The 19,745-nt window shown below is 39.0% G+C and overlaps 1 protein-coding gene across 1 annotated transcript in view; it reads left to right on the top strand.

Moving 5' to 3' along the window:
- Positions 1–2,387: 2,387 nt before the first annotated feature.
- Positions 2,388–19,745, top strand: part of LOC127619530 (endonuclease/exonuclease/phosphatase family domain-containing protein 1-like) — a 43,439-nt gene continuing 26,081 nt past the window's right edge. The window contains exons 1-2 of the mRNA XM_052092373.1: positions 2,388–3,503; positions 17,044–17,095. Coding sequence (XP_051948333.1) covers positions 2,671–3,503; positions 17,044–17,095 — 885 coding nt within the window. The 5' untranslated portion in view covers positions 2,388–2,670. The remainder of the gene's footprint in view (positions 3,504–17,043; positions 17,096–19,745) is intronic.

The raw sequence follows: 19,745 nt of genomic DNA, 5'->3' as shown, positions 1-19,745 counted from the left end.
TTTAAAGAAATATCCTGAACACAAATAAGATGTACAAACTTCAGATTTTGTTGCAACATGTGGTCTGCTCCCACACAGACTCAGAACTTCAAGTAGACTTGGCAGTCTGTAGACAAGGGGTTACTAGCAATCACTGGTTCGTGGGCACAAAGCCATGCAGTGGATTTGCCTATATTTATTTAGTTCCTGGTTGGCTAAATCACTATTGCATCTCTTGCATTCATCGCTATCTCTCCACCAGTGCCAATTAACCTTTATGACTTAATCTCCAAGATAAATATCAAATATAATGGAATCATGTTTTTAAGATTAAATTATATAAGAAAGAACTGATGTATTCTGAAATGTAGTAGACATTTTGTATTGATATGTGGATAAATTAAAATCTGTTTTGATGGCTGTTTTTATTGTTTTGGCAGTATTGAAATGAGATTAATATGTCAAGCCAATTGAGAAAAATGTTTCATTTACACACCCAGGCTTAAGCGTATGATCTGTTGTGGCTTTGATGATGACAGATTTCAGAGGATGGTTTGGCAAAACAAAAGACTGTTATTGTGCAAACCTAGATTGCCATGGTCTTTCTTTTGAAGCCTTGCTAGTTAAATGGATGTTCATCATTTACTCACCCTCATGTTATCCCAGATGTGTATGACTTTCATTCTTCTGCTGAACACTCTTGTAGGTTCATCAGATGCAAGTGAATGGTGACCAACATTTTGACACTCCAAACTGCACATAAAGGCAGCATAAATGTAATCCATATGACCCAAATGGTTAAATCCATGTCTTCAGAAGTTATATGATAGATGTGGGTGAGAAACAAATCAAGATTTAAGTACTTTATTTGACTAAATTGTCCTCCCTGGCCAGTAGGTGTGATTTGACACCTATCAAATCACTTCTGAAGACATGGATTTAACCATTTGAGTCTTATGGATTACTTTTATGCTGCCTTTATGTGGATGAACCAACACCAGAAACAGCAACCAAAACACAACATAATCTTTTCAACAGGGCTATTAACATCCATTTGGCCAACTTTACTTTAAAAGAACAGGTAAAAGCCTTACCAACCACCTCACTGTACTAATTATGAAGAACTATGGTGGGAGGAAGTGGTGCATGCTATGTTATCGTCACAGTCAATGGTATTTGGAGAGTGTCAGATGTGTCAACTCAGGACATTAATAAAAAAAAAATGTTTTTTTTTAAATATAAAACACACCTTGTTCCAGAAATACCTGACATGGGAACATTTCAAACACAATAACAAGCAAGTCTGTTTGTTGGAATGCATAGTAATATGTTTTATATTCATACTTAATGATTATGATGTTAATAGTTGCCTATAAAAGAACTACTCTCATAAACAATTGAGATTAGTTGGGTTATTGGTTACAACAATTTATTCTTGGTTTAATTAGAAAAGCCTCTATAAAAATTGCAGGCCTCTTTATCTGCAAGTTTTAAAGAGAAAGCTTGATGTAAACATTTAAAAAAGGTTTTCAATGTGACGCTTGACAATCTAAACAGTCACAAACAATTTTTTAATTCAACTTTAAAACGCAGTTCCGATTTGCTCGGATTTGCTGTAAACTACACCCCTATTACTGGACATCACAAAACATCTGAACAAAATGTTCACAAGGGAGGATTTGAATCAAATAATGAGAGTAGCTCTGTCTCTATCAGGTTTCAGTGGTGTTTATACACGAGAGACATAGAGATCAGTCCGACTAATGACACGCCCCCCTGGCAGAATGCCACTTTTCATTGATTCATTTGAGCGAATCGGTTCGTGTGGCCGAACAAGTCGTATAAATGAACCGATTCGTTTGAGTCACTTTTTTCTTTTCTTTTGCAACTGAATTACTATTTGACTTCACGAATGTCATCCTATTATGTATGTAGGCCTATTAGTTGTATTTAGCACCAACTTGTTTATATAGGCCCATAATTCGAATTGAGACCCTTTGAAAAATGTTGTCAGATACATTGTCTTACCTTTCTATCTAGCCTACTTGGAAAAAACAATCATGAAACGTGCAGAACAAATGTGTGTCTAAATGTATTCTTACGTGGCCCAACTAAAGCTATTTACGCAAGAATCATTTTACTAACGATTTCACACAAATGTGTTCCTCTCGTGATTCATGAATAAGGCTCTTTTTGTAAAATGTTTTGTTTTGATTGTTATATATCATATCACCTAATTCACAGTTTTACTCTAAAAAGAGTTATTCTCACTTGGAGGAGGCCATAATTCACGAACGCTTTGCGAATCGACTCTATCAAACCGACTCAAAAGAACGATTCGCTAGCGATTCGGATAACACAACATTGAACCCGCACTAAAGAATACTTCAGTCCGTCTTGAAGCGGCGATGAAACATAGTTACAACAAATCCTTAAAAACCGATAAAACGCTAAGTAGTCTGGAAGAACTGACAGAAAGAATAGAGGAACAGCGATATAAGCTGTGACATAATATCTAGCGGGAGGTCGTCGATGAATTTATTGACATAACTTCAACGTTGATAGATTAGTCTCGCGCCGGGCATCTGAGCCACGGGAACCTTAACGCCCAGGTATTGTGTAAACGCCCGAAACTAGCGGTCCGGACGGGTTTTAGAGTTAAGTAATTGTTCCGTGGACTGAATCAGACACATGGGTGGGAACCTCGGGTGCCACCGGTCCATTCCCAAGGACCCCACGGACCTTTGCCAGGGCAAGCGCAAGTTCAGCGCGGCGTGCAACTTCAGCCACATCCTGGTGAACCAGGAGCGGCTGAACATCAACACGGCCACCGAGGAAGAGCTCATGACCTTACCGGGCGTGAACCGCGGGGTGGCTCAAAACATCGTGGAGTACCGGGAATGCATCGGGGGATTCAAGAAAGTTGAAGACCTGGCTTTGGTTAGCGGGGTCGGTGCCACTAAATTAGAGGCTATTAAATTAGAAATTTGTGTTTCGAGCAAAAACGGCTCGTCTAATCACTCGCCATCGTCTTTGCGCAAAGAGCACGAGCACCTGCCGTGCACCGGCGTGAACATAAACACTGCCACGCCGGCGCAGCTCTTGAGCGTCCGCGGCATCACCCAGAAAATCGCCAAGAACATCGTGGAATTCCGTTCCGTCCACGGCCCCTTCAAGAGCATCGAAGATCTGGTCAAAGTGCCGAGCATCAATTCGTCCCTGTTGGGCAGGATCCGTTTTCAGGTGTTCGCGGAGAGCTCCAGAACAGCGTCAACGAACACGAACGGAGGATTCACGCATCCGAGCCCCACGTCATTCAGTGTCCGCAGTGATGAGCTGGATTTTCCTCCAGGAGGACCGGCGCTCATCACCTCTGTCCGGCCATGCGTGGAGCCTCCTGCGGGCACGCGTGACGGGAAGCCCGTGGTGCGAGTGGGCACCTGGAACCTGCAGCGCTGCTCCAGTGAGAAAGCCAACAACCCCGGGGTCAAAGAGGTCGTCTGTATGACCTTACTAGAAAACAAGTAAGTAAACTCTGTTACTACCAAAACCGCACCAAAGTACTGCTATGTTTGTCTGGAAATGGTAATATGGGAATGCCATGCTTTTTGAATTGTATCATGGTAGCACCATGTTATTCTTTGAAGGACCTTGTAAATAACATGGTACATGAAAATGTCCACCATTGATCATCTGATTTTTGTAAGGAAATGCTTTCCTCGATGTGTTTGTCCAGCAGTGCCGCTTTATAGGGTTAGTTCACCCAAGATTCTTTCTCATCATTTACTCACCCTCATGCCATCCCAGATGTGGATGATTTTCTTTCTTCTGCTGAACACAAATGAAGATTTTAGAAGAATATTTCACCTCTTTAGGTCAAAACAATACAAGTGAATGGTGACCAGACCTTTGAAGCTCCAAAATGAGATAAAGTCAGCATTAAAGTAATCCAATAGACTCCAGTGGTTTAATAAATGTCATCTGAAGTGATCCAGTTGGTTATGGTTGGGGTCAGACCAAAATGTAACTCATTTTTCACTGTACATCTTACCATTGCAGTCTCTTGGCACGATCGTGATTTCAAGATTGATTACACTTACTAGTGCTTGACGTCCGCCCTAGAAGGCACTATAAGAAGGGAATCCACAGAGAATTAAATATATATTTTTATTTTTTCAGAATTTGTTTATCCAGTAAGATCTTATTTTATTCCTAGAGGATTCCTGTTGATCCAATTTGATCCCTGAATTAGGGACATAATCCTAATTTAGGATTTTATTTTCCAAGGATATCATTGTAAGGGTGGTTGCCACACTTGAAGTTTTACAAATAACGTAGAGTTCCATCCTGAAGATCAGGGCATTTTAGAATTGTTATTTCCAGGCCTGGAAATTAACAAAATACTAAACATCATGGAAAGTACAGTGAAATGTACATGCCCCACCAAGAGCGAGAACCACACATTATAGTGACCATGAGGAGGTTATCCCATGTGACTGTACTCTCCCTTGCAACTGGGCCAATTTGGTTGCTTAGGAGACCTGGCTGGAGTCACTCAACACTCCAGGGGTGGTAGTCAGTGTCTTTACTTGCTGAGATACCCAGGCCCCCTGTGAATCCAATCTCTTGAAAATGATAATTTTTTGGAAATCCAATAGACTTGTGTTGAATTGATGGATCATAGTTTTGATGTGTGGTGAGCGGTTTTTATTGGAGGTTACATTTTATAGCCCATCCTACCCCCTGTTATTATCAGACTTCAGCAGAATCCCTGCTGTCGTTTCACTGAGTGTGTGGATTGATTGTAAAAGATAATAGAAGATAATTGTTTGCACTGGTGGTGGTTTTATGGTTCCAAGGGCACAGGCACACACACACACACACACACACACACACACACACACACACACACAGGTTTATATAACACACCTCCCTGAGTCGTGACCGGAATGAGGGCACATAGTTAAGCATACCCTCTCTATGTGTGTGTGTGTGTGTGTGTGTGTGTGTGTGTGTGTGTGTGCACACACGAAAGGGGGCTGAAACATAAGTAATATGGATCTTCTTATTGACATTGACTGTAACCACCATTGGCTGGGGGATGTATTCCCTCCAATATTCAGATCAGTGGTCAATTAATATGGGTTTTTCAATTACTGATTCTTCACATTTTACCTTTGGCCTGCCAATCTTGAATACCTGCTAACAGGTTTGGTAGATAATGTTGTGAATTGCTTGCATCAGAGTTGAAAGCTGCACACATGTATGTAACTGTCATGTACTGCATGTAACTGTCCCTATAAAACATCTGATCCTGCACAAGGTCATTTGCAAATATATAGCCACAAAATTTTCATTTTGGCAAACAAGCATATTGTTACATTTGAAAAAGCTGTTTGTCAGCTTACAAAAACAAAATCAAGGCCAGTTTTCCTCTGATGATTGGCTCAAGTGTTGTATAACTACATATCTTTGGAAACAATTAAGCATATATATAAATCTTGTCACAAATAATCATTGATTTGTTCTGAAAATATGCTATATTTTCTTGATGCAATATATATTTTGTCATTTGTTTTTTCTTTTGCTATAAATATGACCTGGACTGGTGCATGACAAGCCTCGAGAAACTCAAGAGAATCAAGACATCTCTTACGCTTTGTTCTTTTGACTAGATAACCATTAAAAAACCCTACTTTAGTGATCGATTGCATTCAAGGAAGGGTTTTCTATAGAGGCAAGTCAGATCTTAAGGTCTACAGGGATCTCAATGGTTTCCTCGTTCATGCAAATTAGTCTGACAAATATTATAATTTTCTACTATGTGATCTACAATTGTCAAATGTTCTTGACATTGATATGCTAATACATCAGCATTGCCGTAATTATAGAGTCCAAAGTAGTCCTTGTCATAACAAAGGTTATTTCGAACAGGACACTAAGAAAAAACATGTTTTTTTGGACATGTACCGTGGTTATATACCATGGCATTCTTTCAAGAACCTTGGAATACCATGTAAATTAGGGATGAGTATTTTGAATAATTTTGTACTCGAGTACTTAAACTCATAAAAAAAAAAAAAACGAGTAATCGATTCCATGACATTCGACTTTTAAACCTGCTTTTGTTATAAAAAAAATGTACCACTATGCTTAAACAACAAGATCAAGATTCAAAAATTAAAACAAACAAACATTTGCTCTTTCAAATAGAATGTCTTCTGAAGTGATACGATCACTTTTAATAATGGCAGAATTATAATTTTTTTTTTTGGCAGTTAATGGCAAGATTAAGGTGAGAGAAGCAGTTTCAATGTTGACCATGGCAGGCAAAGGCACACAGGAAAATCTAATTGAATTAAAAACAACTTGATCTGCAAAATTAAAAAAAAATTAAACAGCTTTCCGAATATGCCCCCTGTCTGCTGTTGATTGAACAAACAGATAGTCCCGCCCACTTGAGTCAGTGTTGTTGATTTGGGCAGGACGGGTCGCTCAAAACAAACACAGCAATTTCTATAGTTCCAAAGAGACACCGTGTTTACAGTTTTAACCTATGAATGGCTTACTCTGCTTATGTCTCTGCATATTAAAATGGGATAGGACAAAGTATTTTTACTCCAATAAAAGTTACACACTTAAGCTTTAACTGTTGGCATGGAACATCGTAACGTGGTACATTAATATAGAATTTGCTATTTTACAACAACTTTGAACGCTGGAGTCAGAAATATCTGTCTTATAAATAAAAGTACTATAGTAGTGCCTATTCACACTGTCTTATCTTCATATCTATACCATGTTATGACCATATTACTTTTCAGTAAGATTACTAGTAGAGTATAATCATGTATTCCAGCTCTCTGGCTTTCCTCCAGTCATGCTGTCTGGGAGTCACTCTAGGTCATTCAAACCCTGTAGTATCCCGTCATCACAATTGAGTCAGCTGCCAGCATGGTTACCGCTGCTGTGTAACACAACACAGCCATTTAGCTACTGATTTCAACTCAGTCTTGGGGATTTCCTCAAAGTAAGCAATATCTGGGTGACATCTGAACTGTTGTCAGTGTAAAGTACACATGATAATCCACAGTGCATGAGATGATTGGTGAAAGTGGAAGTGAGTCTCATTTTATAAAAGTGCAAAGTTGGAGGAAGTCGCCAAAAGGCCTGATCAGAAGTTACTGTAGTTCACTCGGGAGAAAAGCAGAAACGTACACACATATGACCTGTAGTTACCTCACTGAGCATGCACACACCAAGTCAAACAGTGGGAGTAATTTCTATATCTTTTAACTCCTGTGTACAACTGTTTGACTAGGATGACTCATGTCCAAAAAGACAAGTTTCAGATTGAAAGTTTTTTTTTTCAGAGTTTCAATTTTCAGTCTTTTTTGTTTTGTCTGTAATATCATTTCAGATTAAAGTGTATAATTCTTTGTTGTTAAAATACTCTTCTGACCCAGTTTAATATGCAGAAGTAAACCATTTGAAGGTGGATTTCCCTAAAGGTGTAAACAGTGGCTCTGTGCTATCAAACATTGCTGTATTTGTTTGAGCATCCCAACCAGCCCAACACAGCAACATTGACTCAACCAATGGTGTGAGTTAAAGGTGGGACTATCTGTTTGCCCGACCAATGCAAGACAGCGGGTGTGTACGGGAAACCTGTTTGGAAACAATAATTATTTTAGAAATTTTGTTTGGAGAGGCTAGATGGCCCAAACTTGCACAACTCTCCTTTAAAATTTCAAAAGAAAATATTAGTAGTGTTTGCCAATGCAAAAGTCACCACTAATGCTGAGTGTTGTGGGTGGGTAGTTGCCAAGCTGTTGCGATGCAATTGCAAAGGGGTTCTGAGTGTAATTTTAGCATGTTGTTACATGGTTGCCAGTGTGTTGTGTTGTATCCAAACACCCTAGGTGTTTTTAGGGGTGTTCTGGGTTGATACTGTGGTGTTTTGGGTTGTAGATAGAGACACTTGTATATAAAAATAAATAAATAAATAGTGATCAACTGTCTGATGCAATCAAAACAACCTGGAGTTGAACATGCTTAAAACAGTGGAGAGGATATTGGACTTTAGGAGGAACACCCCAACATTGACCCCGCTCACCATTCTGAACAGCACTGTGGCAGAAGTAGAGACTTTCAGGTTCCTGGGCACTACCATCTCACAGGACCTGAAGTGGGAGACCCACATTGACAAAGGCCCAGCAGAGGTTGTTCGTCCTCCACCAGTTGAGTAAGTTCAACTTGCCACAGGTGCTGCTGATACAATTGTACTCGGCAGTCTTTGAATCGTTCCTCTGCACTTAAATTGCTGTCTGATTTGGTTCAGCTACAAAATTAGATAAGAACAGTTTGGACTGCTGAGCGGATTATTGGATGCTTCCTGCCCTCCCTTCAAGAACTGTACACTTCCAGAGTGAGGAAAAAGGTTGGAAAAATAAATTTGGACCCCACTCACCCTGCCCACTACCTTTTTGAACTGTTTTCTTCTGGCCGGCAGTACTGAGCACCAGAACTGTCAGGCACAAGAATAGTTTGAGGGAAAAAACTGTCGATCTCATGAACAATTAAAACTGCCCCATTGAGCAAAAATGATGTGCAATGCACAGCTTAGTCTATTTATATTATACTTCTGCCATTACATTCCCTTGCACTCTCTGTAAATAACAGATTTATATTTGTACGTACCTACCTACATATATACATATATACATATATATATATACTCTGATGCTTCACTGTGTGTGTATCATTCCATTTGTGTTCATGCCATTCTAAACTAAAGTGTAAGAGCAGTGCATATGTGTTAAGCATCAGCTAGTGTTTACATAAAACAGCTCTTCGTGATCGCTTGTATAACTACTACTAAAGCTAGGAAATAGCTTTAAACAACTTCAGCATTACGGCTCATCACAGCTGAGAGACACAACAGACTGATTAATTACACAATGGGTGCTGTTTAAAATGGCGGAGGACACTTGCACACCAGCTACCACGAAATAGGGAGAAATAACCTCGCTTGGATGCTGTTTTTCCACTGAGAGGGCTAATCTTCAGAAACCTGACAGCATCTCTGCTTGAGTTCGGCAACAGGTTATTGCGCACACACTACATCTCTCTCTCTCTCTCTCACACACGCACACACTCAAACACACACACACACACACACACATACATACTTGTTTATCCAATAACTTGTTAGAAACAGCACAAGCCGTGATACTATTTCTGAAGAGACATTATTGAATTATGAGTGGAGGCTTGGACGCATCATTTGGTTTGAACAAGCAACGGCAGATTCTGATCCGTTGCAATAGAAAGTAGTTCCATGCACAAATGTGTTTATGACTGTACTCAGTTTTTCCACATTTTTTCAAATTTACTTCATTGAACTGTTGTATATAAGCAATATCAAATCAGCACTGCTGTGATTACCTACAGCACTCGGCCTATGGCCTCTTGTCTGCTGCCGAATCACAGTAGTGCTGATGTAGGGCCATATCGCACTCTTGCTCGTGTGGTATTGCTTATATATATTTGTCTTATTGTATATTTCTATTTATACTTATTTTTTCTATTTGCTTTTATTCTATTTTCTATTATCTCTGTCTTGTTGTTTGTAACAGATAAAGGATGGCAAGGAGTCAGCGGTTACTGGCTGAATAGACAACATAAACTTTAATGATATAAATTAACTTAAAATAAACAAACACAGACACACCTGCAATGCTGCTGCATGCGTCTCTCTCGAACAGGCATCTCTAGCTGCCCCTTATCTCACTCTCCTGCTGATCAGCTGATTCAGCTCTGGCTGTGCTCCCATCGCGGCCCAGCCATGCCCTCCTCCAAGTCACACTGTTGTATTGTTTGTGCACTGGAAGCTTCTGTAACCAGGACAAATTCCGTGTGTGTGTGTGTGTGTGTGTGTGTGTGTGTGTGTGTGTGTGTGTGTGTGTGTGTGTGTGTGTGTGTGTGTGTGTGTGTGTGTGTGTGTGTGTGTGTGTGTGTTTGTGTGTGTGTTTGTGTTTGTGTTTGTGTTTGTGTTTGTGTTTGTGTGTGTTTGTGTGTGTGTTTAAGCATACTTGGCAATAAAGCTCATTCTGATTCTGACTGTGAATTGGAATCGAAACTAATCAGGAAATCTGTATCAATACCCAGCCCTAGTTTCTAGGCCGTTACCTATGTGGTCACAAAGGTTTTCTAGGTGGTTACTAGGCTGTTGCTATCTGGTCACAAATGTTTTCTTGGTGGTTACCAGGGCTTTGATATGTGGTTGCTAAGGTTTTATAAGTGATTGCTAGGACATTGATTTGTGGTTGTATCGGTGTTCTATGTGGTTGCTAGGGTGGTCTATGTGATAACTTGAGCATTGCTTTGTAGTTGCAAAAGTGCTCTAGGTGGTTAATGGGGCATTCTGGGTGGATGCTTCTTCAACGCTTGGGGTTAGGGGGATGCTTGACTTTGCAAAGTCAAGCCAAAATTGAGGCTACAGTGAGACATTACAATAGAAGTGAGCGTTTAAACACAGAAAGGTGAAGCTTATAATTTTATAAAAGCACTTGCATTAATTTTGTGTATTACATTGGGCGGCTGTGGCTCAGTTGTGGCCACTAATCGCAGGGTTGGTGGTTCAAATCCCGGCCCACACGACTCCACATGCCGAAGTGTCCTTGGGCAAGACACTGAACCCCAAGTTGCTCCCAATGGCAGGCTAGCACCTTACATGGCAGCTCTGCCGCCATTGGTGTATGAATGTGTGTGTGTGTGTGTGTATGGGTGAATGAGACGCAGTGTAAAAGCACTTTGAATACCGTTAAGGCTTAAAAAGGCGCTACATAAGTGCAGACCATTTATCTGAGCTGCAAAGTTGTTTAAATCATAATTTGTACAGTCGTTTTAGGGTTACATCTTCATGGCAACAAAGTTGTAAAATTTGCTATAACTTTACACGGGAATGATTGTATCACTCTAAAATCATGTTAACACACACATTCCTTATGTCTCGCGGTTATGCTTTTGAAAAAGTGAGTATTTTAATGTAAAAGATTTGTAAAAGCATTGTAAGTGCCTCACAAAAGAAAAGGAGGAATGAGTCTAAATACATTTTTGTGGTAATTAACATTATGCTACAAATGCTGTCGATTGAGCTTAATTTGTATTGAACATGGAACATTCCTTTAAAGAAACAAGTACTGAAGGTGACAGAATGTGTGTTTGTTTGTGTCTGTATAGGAATTGCTTGACAGTTTTCCATTATGTTGTGGTGTAGAACTGCAGACTCACTGGTTACATTTTAACAGAGACAGATCACAGCTGTTGCAATTAGAATGAATCTTTTGCTTACTTCATACTGCACACCATATAGTGTATGCTGGCTACAATAATAATTATAATAATAATACATTTATTTAGCAATTTTAATCCAAAATATCTTTTGGTAGCCCAAGTAAACAATAAGCCAACAAAGGGATGTTAAAAATCATGTTTGATATTTCCAATTGATCCACTGCACTTGAAATTAAAAGACAACCGGGGTGCATAGAATTGTAGGATACAGTAAAACAAATTATGGATACAGAAAATGTGCATACTGTGCACAGTATTCATTCTGCACACCGCAGAAATAGATTGAATAGTATGGCAGTAGCCTATGATATTCCGAACACAGCTTGTTTGCCTTCTTCATGATTCTTGCTCTTATTGACTGAACTTTCAGCACAACTGTATCAGAACTGCGCTGTTTTTTGCTTGCTGTCTTTTTCAGCATTTGACCATATTTGCAAACGTTTGTATTTGAAAATTAGGTTTCAGCTCAAGACTTTTCATCTCAGCAACTCTTGACTTTCCATCTAGGTAGTTCGCAGAAATACAACACATAATGATGACAATGCCTTCTTGCAAGATTGCCTTTGAAAAAAGAAAAATATGCATAAGGACATAAATGTAAAACCCTCCAAATCTGAAAAATTCAGGCTTGAAGTCTTAAACATGCACACAAGTTTAGAGATGTAAGATGATTTTTGTTTGTGATTGGCTCTTGCATTCAAGGTCACTGTATGTTCTACAGAGTTTGCATATAAGTACATAAAGATATCATTGTCTATTTTAATTAGGACATGTTTGTTGACTGACAACACATGGTCATTTTTGGTGAACACTGCACAACTGTGGTTAACCTTTGACCCTGTCTGTGACACGGCAAACATTTGAGGAACATAGTTGTGGTTTAAAATGCTACTTTGATACAGCTATCTACATTACTGTTGCATATGCTCTACATATGTCTGTTCAAACCTATTTATTCCAAATAGCATAACAGAGTCTGAGAATAAGGAAGCAGAGTCTTTTCATTTTTATTTAAATGATTTAAAGATAAAATCAGTCATTCACATTTGAGTGGTTTTATTTTAAAGACACAATAAGCTAGATTGAAGGACAATGTGCTTGATTGCAAAGACACTTGAGATGATAATGCTAAATTGTAAGAATGATATTGAGTGAATTTATATTGAGAGTAATCTCTTCACATCACACTGTAATCTCGTTCACCTTAATGACATTTTTGTGAGTGAAGAGAATGCAACCAGGTATTGGAGTATATGGGGTTGCTAAGCATTTGACATATGGCAAACAAATAGTTGGCTCTGGCCCAAAGTCACACCATTGGTTGAGCCAATGTTGCTCTGTCAGGCTGGTCAAAAAACAGAACTACAGTGTTACACTTTCCAGAGAAATCAACCTACAAATAGCTTGCTTATAGTTTTCTGTGCTCATTCTTTGGGCATCAGTGTTGTAATGTGGTGGAAAAATCCACTGGCACAGCAGAACGGGGGCGGACAGAGACAGTGTGAGCGCATTACCCAGATGACCTCTCTTCAGCTACAAGACTATGTCATTTGACCTCTACAGCTAATGTTTTCTTTTTACCATGAAAAGTCGACTTTTCTTGTTTTTACTGTCTTAACATGGAAAGCCAAGAACTTATAACACCCCATTTACACCTTGCATTAACATGCATTTTTGCACTAGACCACATTAAATGCCTCCCAGAAGCAGTTGTGATCTTGATCGTTTAATGTTTATTTATAAATATACAGCTGTTCATTGTTAGTTCATGTTAACTAATGTTAACAAGTACAGCCTTATTGTGAAGTGTTACCAATGTGGCCTTACTCAATAAACGAATGCAGGTTAAGTTTCATCGCCCTCGGATTTGGGCAGAAATTAAAGTTGTTAATTTCTGAATAAACCAGTAAAACCAGTAACAAGCACTTGATTGATGTATAGCCTTGCTCAGCCAGTAGGAGTTTCTATTTTTGCCTGGTCACATGAGGTGTCACGGCCATCCAGTCCTTTTTTGGCTAGTTTTTTTCAGAGTAACCATATTTTGTACTGATGAGGTCAAATGTATTGATCTGAGATCAGTGTTCAGGTTGGCTGTTGAAATTGTATCGAAGAATTGGGCCTCACTTTAAAAAGGTTTGTATTGCATTGAACAGAGTCAACATATTGGTTATGGGCTATCCAGTATAGTCAAGTCTTCTGACTTGGGCCAGTAAGCAATCACTTAGCAATGCCCTAGTAACCACAAAACAACCCACTAAAATCACTCAGAATACCTTAACAACTGCATAGATATAAACCTAGTTTATAATACTGTTTACCTTGTAGATTGCACACATTTTCGGAGAGTCATGCACAATGTTATTATTTTTAGTTATTAATTTCCTGCATACATTGTGGACCATTGGTTGTGCAATCATTTTAGTGTGTGCTTAACATTTACTGTGTAATGTTTATCTTGATTTTTAATGCCTTGCGAGCAAGCTGGTTTCATTGTTAAAGTTTATTGATCCGTTGAGTTCTGATAACTGCTCAAGGTTTGAAAAGATCAGAGAGTTTCTGTCTCTGTTAATCACATATAAATACATCCAATAAAACACACACAAACAGTGTGTTCACCTGGAGGGAACAGGGTGTAGTCTTGGACTGTGTTGGTCTGACTGACTACCTGTTCGTTCTCAAAACAGGATTTGTATAATCAGCTACAGCACTGGATGGAAAAGTGAAGAGACAGAGGGATTCTTCTCATCCTGCACATTGCTTTGTCGTCCTTCATTTCTCTTGAAAGAAAAATCACTGTACTGTAGTGTACAAATGAGTTTATACCTGCATATTCATGAGCAGCGGGTAGAGCTGTTAGAGTGAAGATTGTTGGTCTCACTGCTGGGAATGGTAGCATAGCAAGTCCATCTTTCATCATTTTATTTCTCAGCTTTTCACCTTTTATTTATAGGACAGTATAGTGCAGACAGGAAAGTAGGGGTGAGCGAGAGTTAATGGGATCTGGACATTTCACAGGCTTTACATTTGTGCATGTGGTATGTACAACAGCCCTGACACCCCTGTGCTTTGAGCATTCAAACACCCAACTCTTGAAAGCCACTTTCTGATTCTGATTAGTGCAGAGAGAGTCTCTTTGTCCTGACCGCCAGAGTGAATGTAGATTTCCTTTGTTGATAGATTGGCTCCATTTTGGCTTCTCTCTGAACCTCGGTTTATTGTATTGATCTCCTCTGGACCTCCTAATAACGGTGGGGAAAAACAGGTGGAGGATGTTACATATGTATCAAATGTATGGTAGCCATGTGGTGTTGGCATCCTAAAATGAGCCCATAATCACCCATCAGCACCAGTGGGGAATGTTGGTCTTCCACTCCACCTCCCTTGGCCTCCACGTTCATTGCATGACCAGCCCAACTCACCATGTCCAACCTCTAAGGCCCGTTTCACACATACTCCGTTTGCAGTGCGTATTTTTTTCCGTACCCATGTTAACAGGTTAGAGCTTTTACACTGCACGCGGATGCAGTCCGTCGATCCGTTCCAGTTGCGGTGCGTATACAGCAGTGCAGCGATGGTTTACGGACTGAGTCTATTTTTGCTGTGCTGCACTGCACTGAATTAAAGTGGCAGCGCATTGTTCACATTAAAATAGACATAGATTGTCAAGAAACTGTAATAATTTCATCATATACGCATAATTACAGTTAATGTGTTCTACAGTTACTAAATTACAGGGTCAAGAAAAACAAAAATTATATTTATAGTCCCAAAAGTTGCAAAATTTTTAGTTCCAACCCTAACCAAACACACCTGCCTGTAATTTTTATTGGTATTCCTGAACAACCTGATGAGCTGTAGTGGTTGACTGATATATATTGCAAGGCTGATAAATTGGATGAAATTATCGGCATCAGCTGATACATTTTTCTGTTTGGCCGATCAGTCTCTCGCCGCAAAGGCACAGAGAATTGACTGCTTTCATGTAAAGCAGCCATGTAAGATGTAAATGTCCAATCAAGGTTAATTTTGCTGTTACATACTATAATGTTACAGCATTAATAGACCAGCATACAACAACGTTTCATTTAAACTGTTGTGCGCATCAGAGCGCGTCATGATGTTCAAAGTGCTCAAGTGTTTAATTCTCTTTCTCAACAGTTCCCTGTAACTGGTAACTTTCTTCTTGATAACTAAATTTCCTATCATACTATATACCGTCTGCAAATATGCAGATACCTCATTTAAACAAATCTTGCGCAAATTCAAGGTTTTGTTCCTGTGGAGCGTTCATATATCTTCCTCTGAAACATTTATTCTATCAGTCTGGATCAAAGTCTTCCTCTGACTCGCGAAAGTTGCATGACGGTCAGACCGTGACAGTCAAAGCTGGCAATCAGGGCCGTGTAAATGAAAAGCTGTCAGGAGATTGATGCTTGCTGGATCCGCGCTTGATCAGCTTGAGAGCAAAAGTATTTCACATGTGCTATAAGTTAATGTCATGTTCACCGTGCACTTTATGTACAATTAGTTTGATTCTGTCTTTTGTGAGAAAATTTAATTGCTAATGCACACATGCCATCTGTGGTTGCCGGACATTGTGTGCACCGCTGTTATTTGCTTCCTGATATGTTAACAAATTCTTTAGGTGCAAATGAATTGGATGACTAAACGGAAACCTAAAGAAACCGCTATCTACCATTTAAAACATAATTTGTATTAATTTTACAAAGGTTAATTTTTAAAGTGAATATTTTTTTTAGAAATGTAATATATATATATTACATATATATAAATATATATATATATTTCATATGCATTATATCAGCCACTATGCTCTCACTGGATATTGACATTGGCCATTAAAAAACCCACAATGGTCAATCACTAATATGCTGCTTCAAGTAGATCTCCAGGAGTTGGTTTGGTCACCCCTGATATAGAGAGAGAAAACCGTGCTAAAAAGACCAGCTAAGCCAGCATGCAATTCCCACGGTGGTCTATGCTTGTTATTGCTGGTTTAGCTTGTGGACTAAAGATAGCATGTGATGCTTGTTAACCAGCATGGTCTTTATAATGAATCTGGTTAAGCTAGCTGGTTAAGCTAGAGGCTGGTAAAGCCTGGTGGAGACACCAGCACACCAGCATCCCATGAAACACCCAAAACACAACATTAGCTGGTGACCAGCAATGCTGGTCTTTTCAGCAAGGGAAGAAAAAAAAAATGACAGTATTGACATAAAATAATATAATTTATATCAAGAGTAATTTCTTGAATTGTAAGGCTAATACTCACTAAAGTATCTGTAGTTTGCTTTATTATAATATGCAATACTAACTTGGAAAATTACTTTCCAAAACAAACAGCTAAGTGGTTATTATGGCATCGGCTTCCTCCTGTCACTGTTTGCTTGAAGTGTTGTCATTTCCATCATTGTCGTCACCTTTATGCTTTGTTTGCAAGTTATATAATTTATATTAAGGGCTCCATAGCACTGTAGGTTGTAAATAGCAGGCTGTTTTAAAGGCATCAGTAAGTGTTATTGATCTGTTTGTAGAGTACGCACCAAAACTATAATATCTTCCATATTTTCACAAAGTTATTTTTACTTATTTTATGTCTCCAAACAATAAGTATTGTGATCATGTGATGAATTAAAAGTAATATCACTTCTCTCTTTCTCTCTCTCTCTGTCTGTCTCTTTCCAGCATTAAGCTGCTAGCAGTTCAAGACTTGGCTGATCGGGACGCTCTAGACAAGGTAGGGTTTCGGTTATATAGATCACATCTTATGGCTATACATTGTCTCTTTCTATTTCTTCACAACATACTTAACCCTGGATTAACATCAGCTTTTTTTAACCATGAGTTTTGTGGCACTAACAACTCTCACTGTGTTTAGCTTTAGCTAATGATAGCCTGATATATCAACAAGGATGATAACCGTGTTCACTTGGCAGATTAACAGAAGTGTTAACTTTCCATTGTGTCAGTTCCAAATTGAATGCCCAATTCCCAATGTTCTCTAAGTCCTCGTGGTGGCGTAGTGACTCCCCTCAATCCGGGTGGAGGAGGACGAATATCAGCTCCCTCCACGTCTGAGACCATCAACTCCTGCATTTTATCACGTGGCTTGTTGAGCGTGTTACTGCGGAAACATAGCGCGTGTGGAGGCTTCACGTCATCCTCCGCGGCATCCACGCACAACTCTCCACGTGCCCCACCAAGAGCGAACCACATTATAGCGATCACAAGGAGGTTACCCCATATTACCCTTCCTAGCAACTGTGCCAATTGGTTGCTTAGGAGACCTGACTGAAGTCACTCCAGGGGTGGTAGACAGCGTCTTTACCACTGAGCTACCAGACCCCAAAACTTCATGTTTGTTTCACTTTAGAAATGTTGTTAAAAGTTTATCGTATTTATATCACCCATCTCCAATACTGCTCTAAAGATATCGGTATCGGCCATTGAAAAACCCATATTGGTCGACAGGTAAAATTGTTGATCTGTGATAGCCAACACTTTACCTGTAGGCTTGGAATCGATGCCGTTGTCACGTATCGTTAATCGGAAGAATTTCTAGATAATTATCGATATCAGGATTTTTCCCCCAGATATAAATAGGGCTACTTGTTACTCAATAGTCTTTGTCTTTCAACCATTTTCTCAACACAACTTTGGTAAAGTGCAGGGTTCCTGTGGATCCTTAAAGTCTTAAAGTATCTTAAATTCAGTTTGAAAAAATGTAAGGTCATAAAGTCTGAAATATCTTAAATGATACAATAAAAGTCTTAATTAGCATTTAAAGAGATCTTAAATTTGGGGGTGGAAAGACAGGAATCGTGACATGACCTAATGTGATTATAAAACTTCAAAAGAATACAATTTATTATATAAGTGCATGTGCTGCATACTTCAAAGTGAAAACGCAGCACTGGTGTATTTTTTTCAAGCATGCGGAGCTTGTGAGTATTTTCAGCTGACGCAGAGCAGTTCACAATCATTAGCCTATATCCGAAATTTAAGACAAGCGAGCAGCTTGAGGCTGTGAAGCACATACATTTCTAAATAAGAGTCCCCGTGTATTTCAGCCTTTAAAGTTACAAATTCTGGGCTGTGAATCAAATGTATTTTTTTCCTGGTTATTGGAATATATTATTTCAGTTTGGAATCTTGTAGTATCTCTGGTCCTCCCCATCACAGGAAGGAAAGACTAAAAACATTTAATATAGGCTACCAATTGTAAAAACTATTGGCAGGTTAGTTTCTTTTCTCATTACTACTCATTATCATATCAGTGAAGTCCAGTATCAGTTGACCTCTAATTTGTATTTATTTATATAATGGTACATAAACCAATTTTAATGTGATATATGTTGAAAACATGTCTTGAGTATTTTAATCTTGAATATATCCTACCCTGTTTTACTAATAAGTAATGTTAAGGCCATGTTGAATGTGTGCCACTGCCTGTTTAAGTAAGAGTCTGTGATACGTGATTTATTTTGAGATTGTGTGGGTTTGTTTTGGTATGTCAGATACGGAAAAAATGTATTTGTTCAGGTCTTGAAAAAGGTCTTAAAATGTCATTTTATAAAAAATAAAAAAAAACTCTGCAGCAACCCTGAAGTGTGAGCGGCAGTGGTAAATAAAGTGGGTCACGCACCAGATGCATCTGGGGGAACAATAGGCACATTCTAAAATTAAAAACCGTTATTTTCTATGAAGGTACGTACGCACACACTCGCTGTCTCCATAGGCTGTTAAAAATTCTGGTGCACCACGGAGCTTAACTAGTTTTCCATTAAATTCTACCAAAATCATTATCAAAAGATTATTTAATCTACACATTACTGGATGATATATTGTGTATAAGTATCGATAAAATCAATCAATAATCTATATATAGATATTTTATGACATTCCTAATTACCTGGAGTGATGACATTTCACATTCTGTATTTGTCCAATCATATTTGTGTAAGGGGGTCCCCCTTGGAAATTTTCACCATCCAGGAGAGAGGGTGATCCCCTTGAATGTTTTCATAGAGCCACCCCCCTTCTCCCGGCACTCCATGTTGTTACATCACTGATAAGAATATTATCCCAGGTTTATGATGGCACAGTGGGAAATCTCTAACACACAAGATAACACAGGACTAAAAATGTACGATTCTGTCATTCTAAAGCCTATATATGGATCGACCACTATTCTGAATATTGGGGAGGACGTTTCCCCCTCAATGTCTATGGTGGTTAAGGCATTGATTTCAAGTATGAAAAGTCCATATCTCTCTATCTCTCACTTTCTTTCAATTTTCCTCTACCTCTTTCCCCTTTTTCTGATCTAACCCCACCAAAGTGTGTGTCTCTGCTATTTTAGGATGTTAATTTTGTCTGCCGTTTGC

The sequence above is a fragment of the Xyrauchen texanus genome, chromosome 26, assembly GCF_025860055.1.
Source record: "Xyrauchen texanus isolate HMW12.3.18 chromosome 26, RBS_HiC_50CHRs, whole genome shotgun sequence".
In the NCBI taxonomy this organism is placed as follows: Eukaryota; Metazoa; Chordata; class Actinopteri; order Cypriniformes; family Catostomidae; genus Xyrauchen; species Xyrauchen texanus.
Note: the sequence above shows the minus strand (reverse complement) of the source record. Positions and strands in the feature narration are given on the sequence as shown.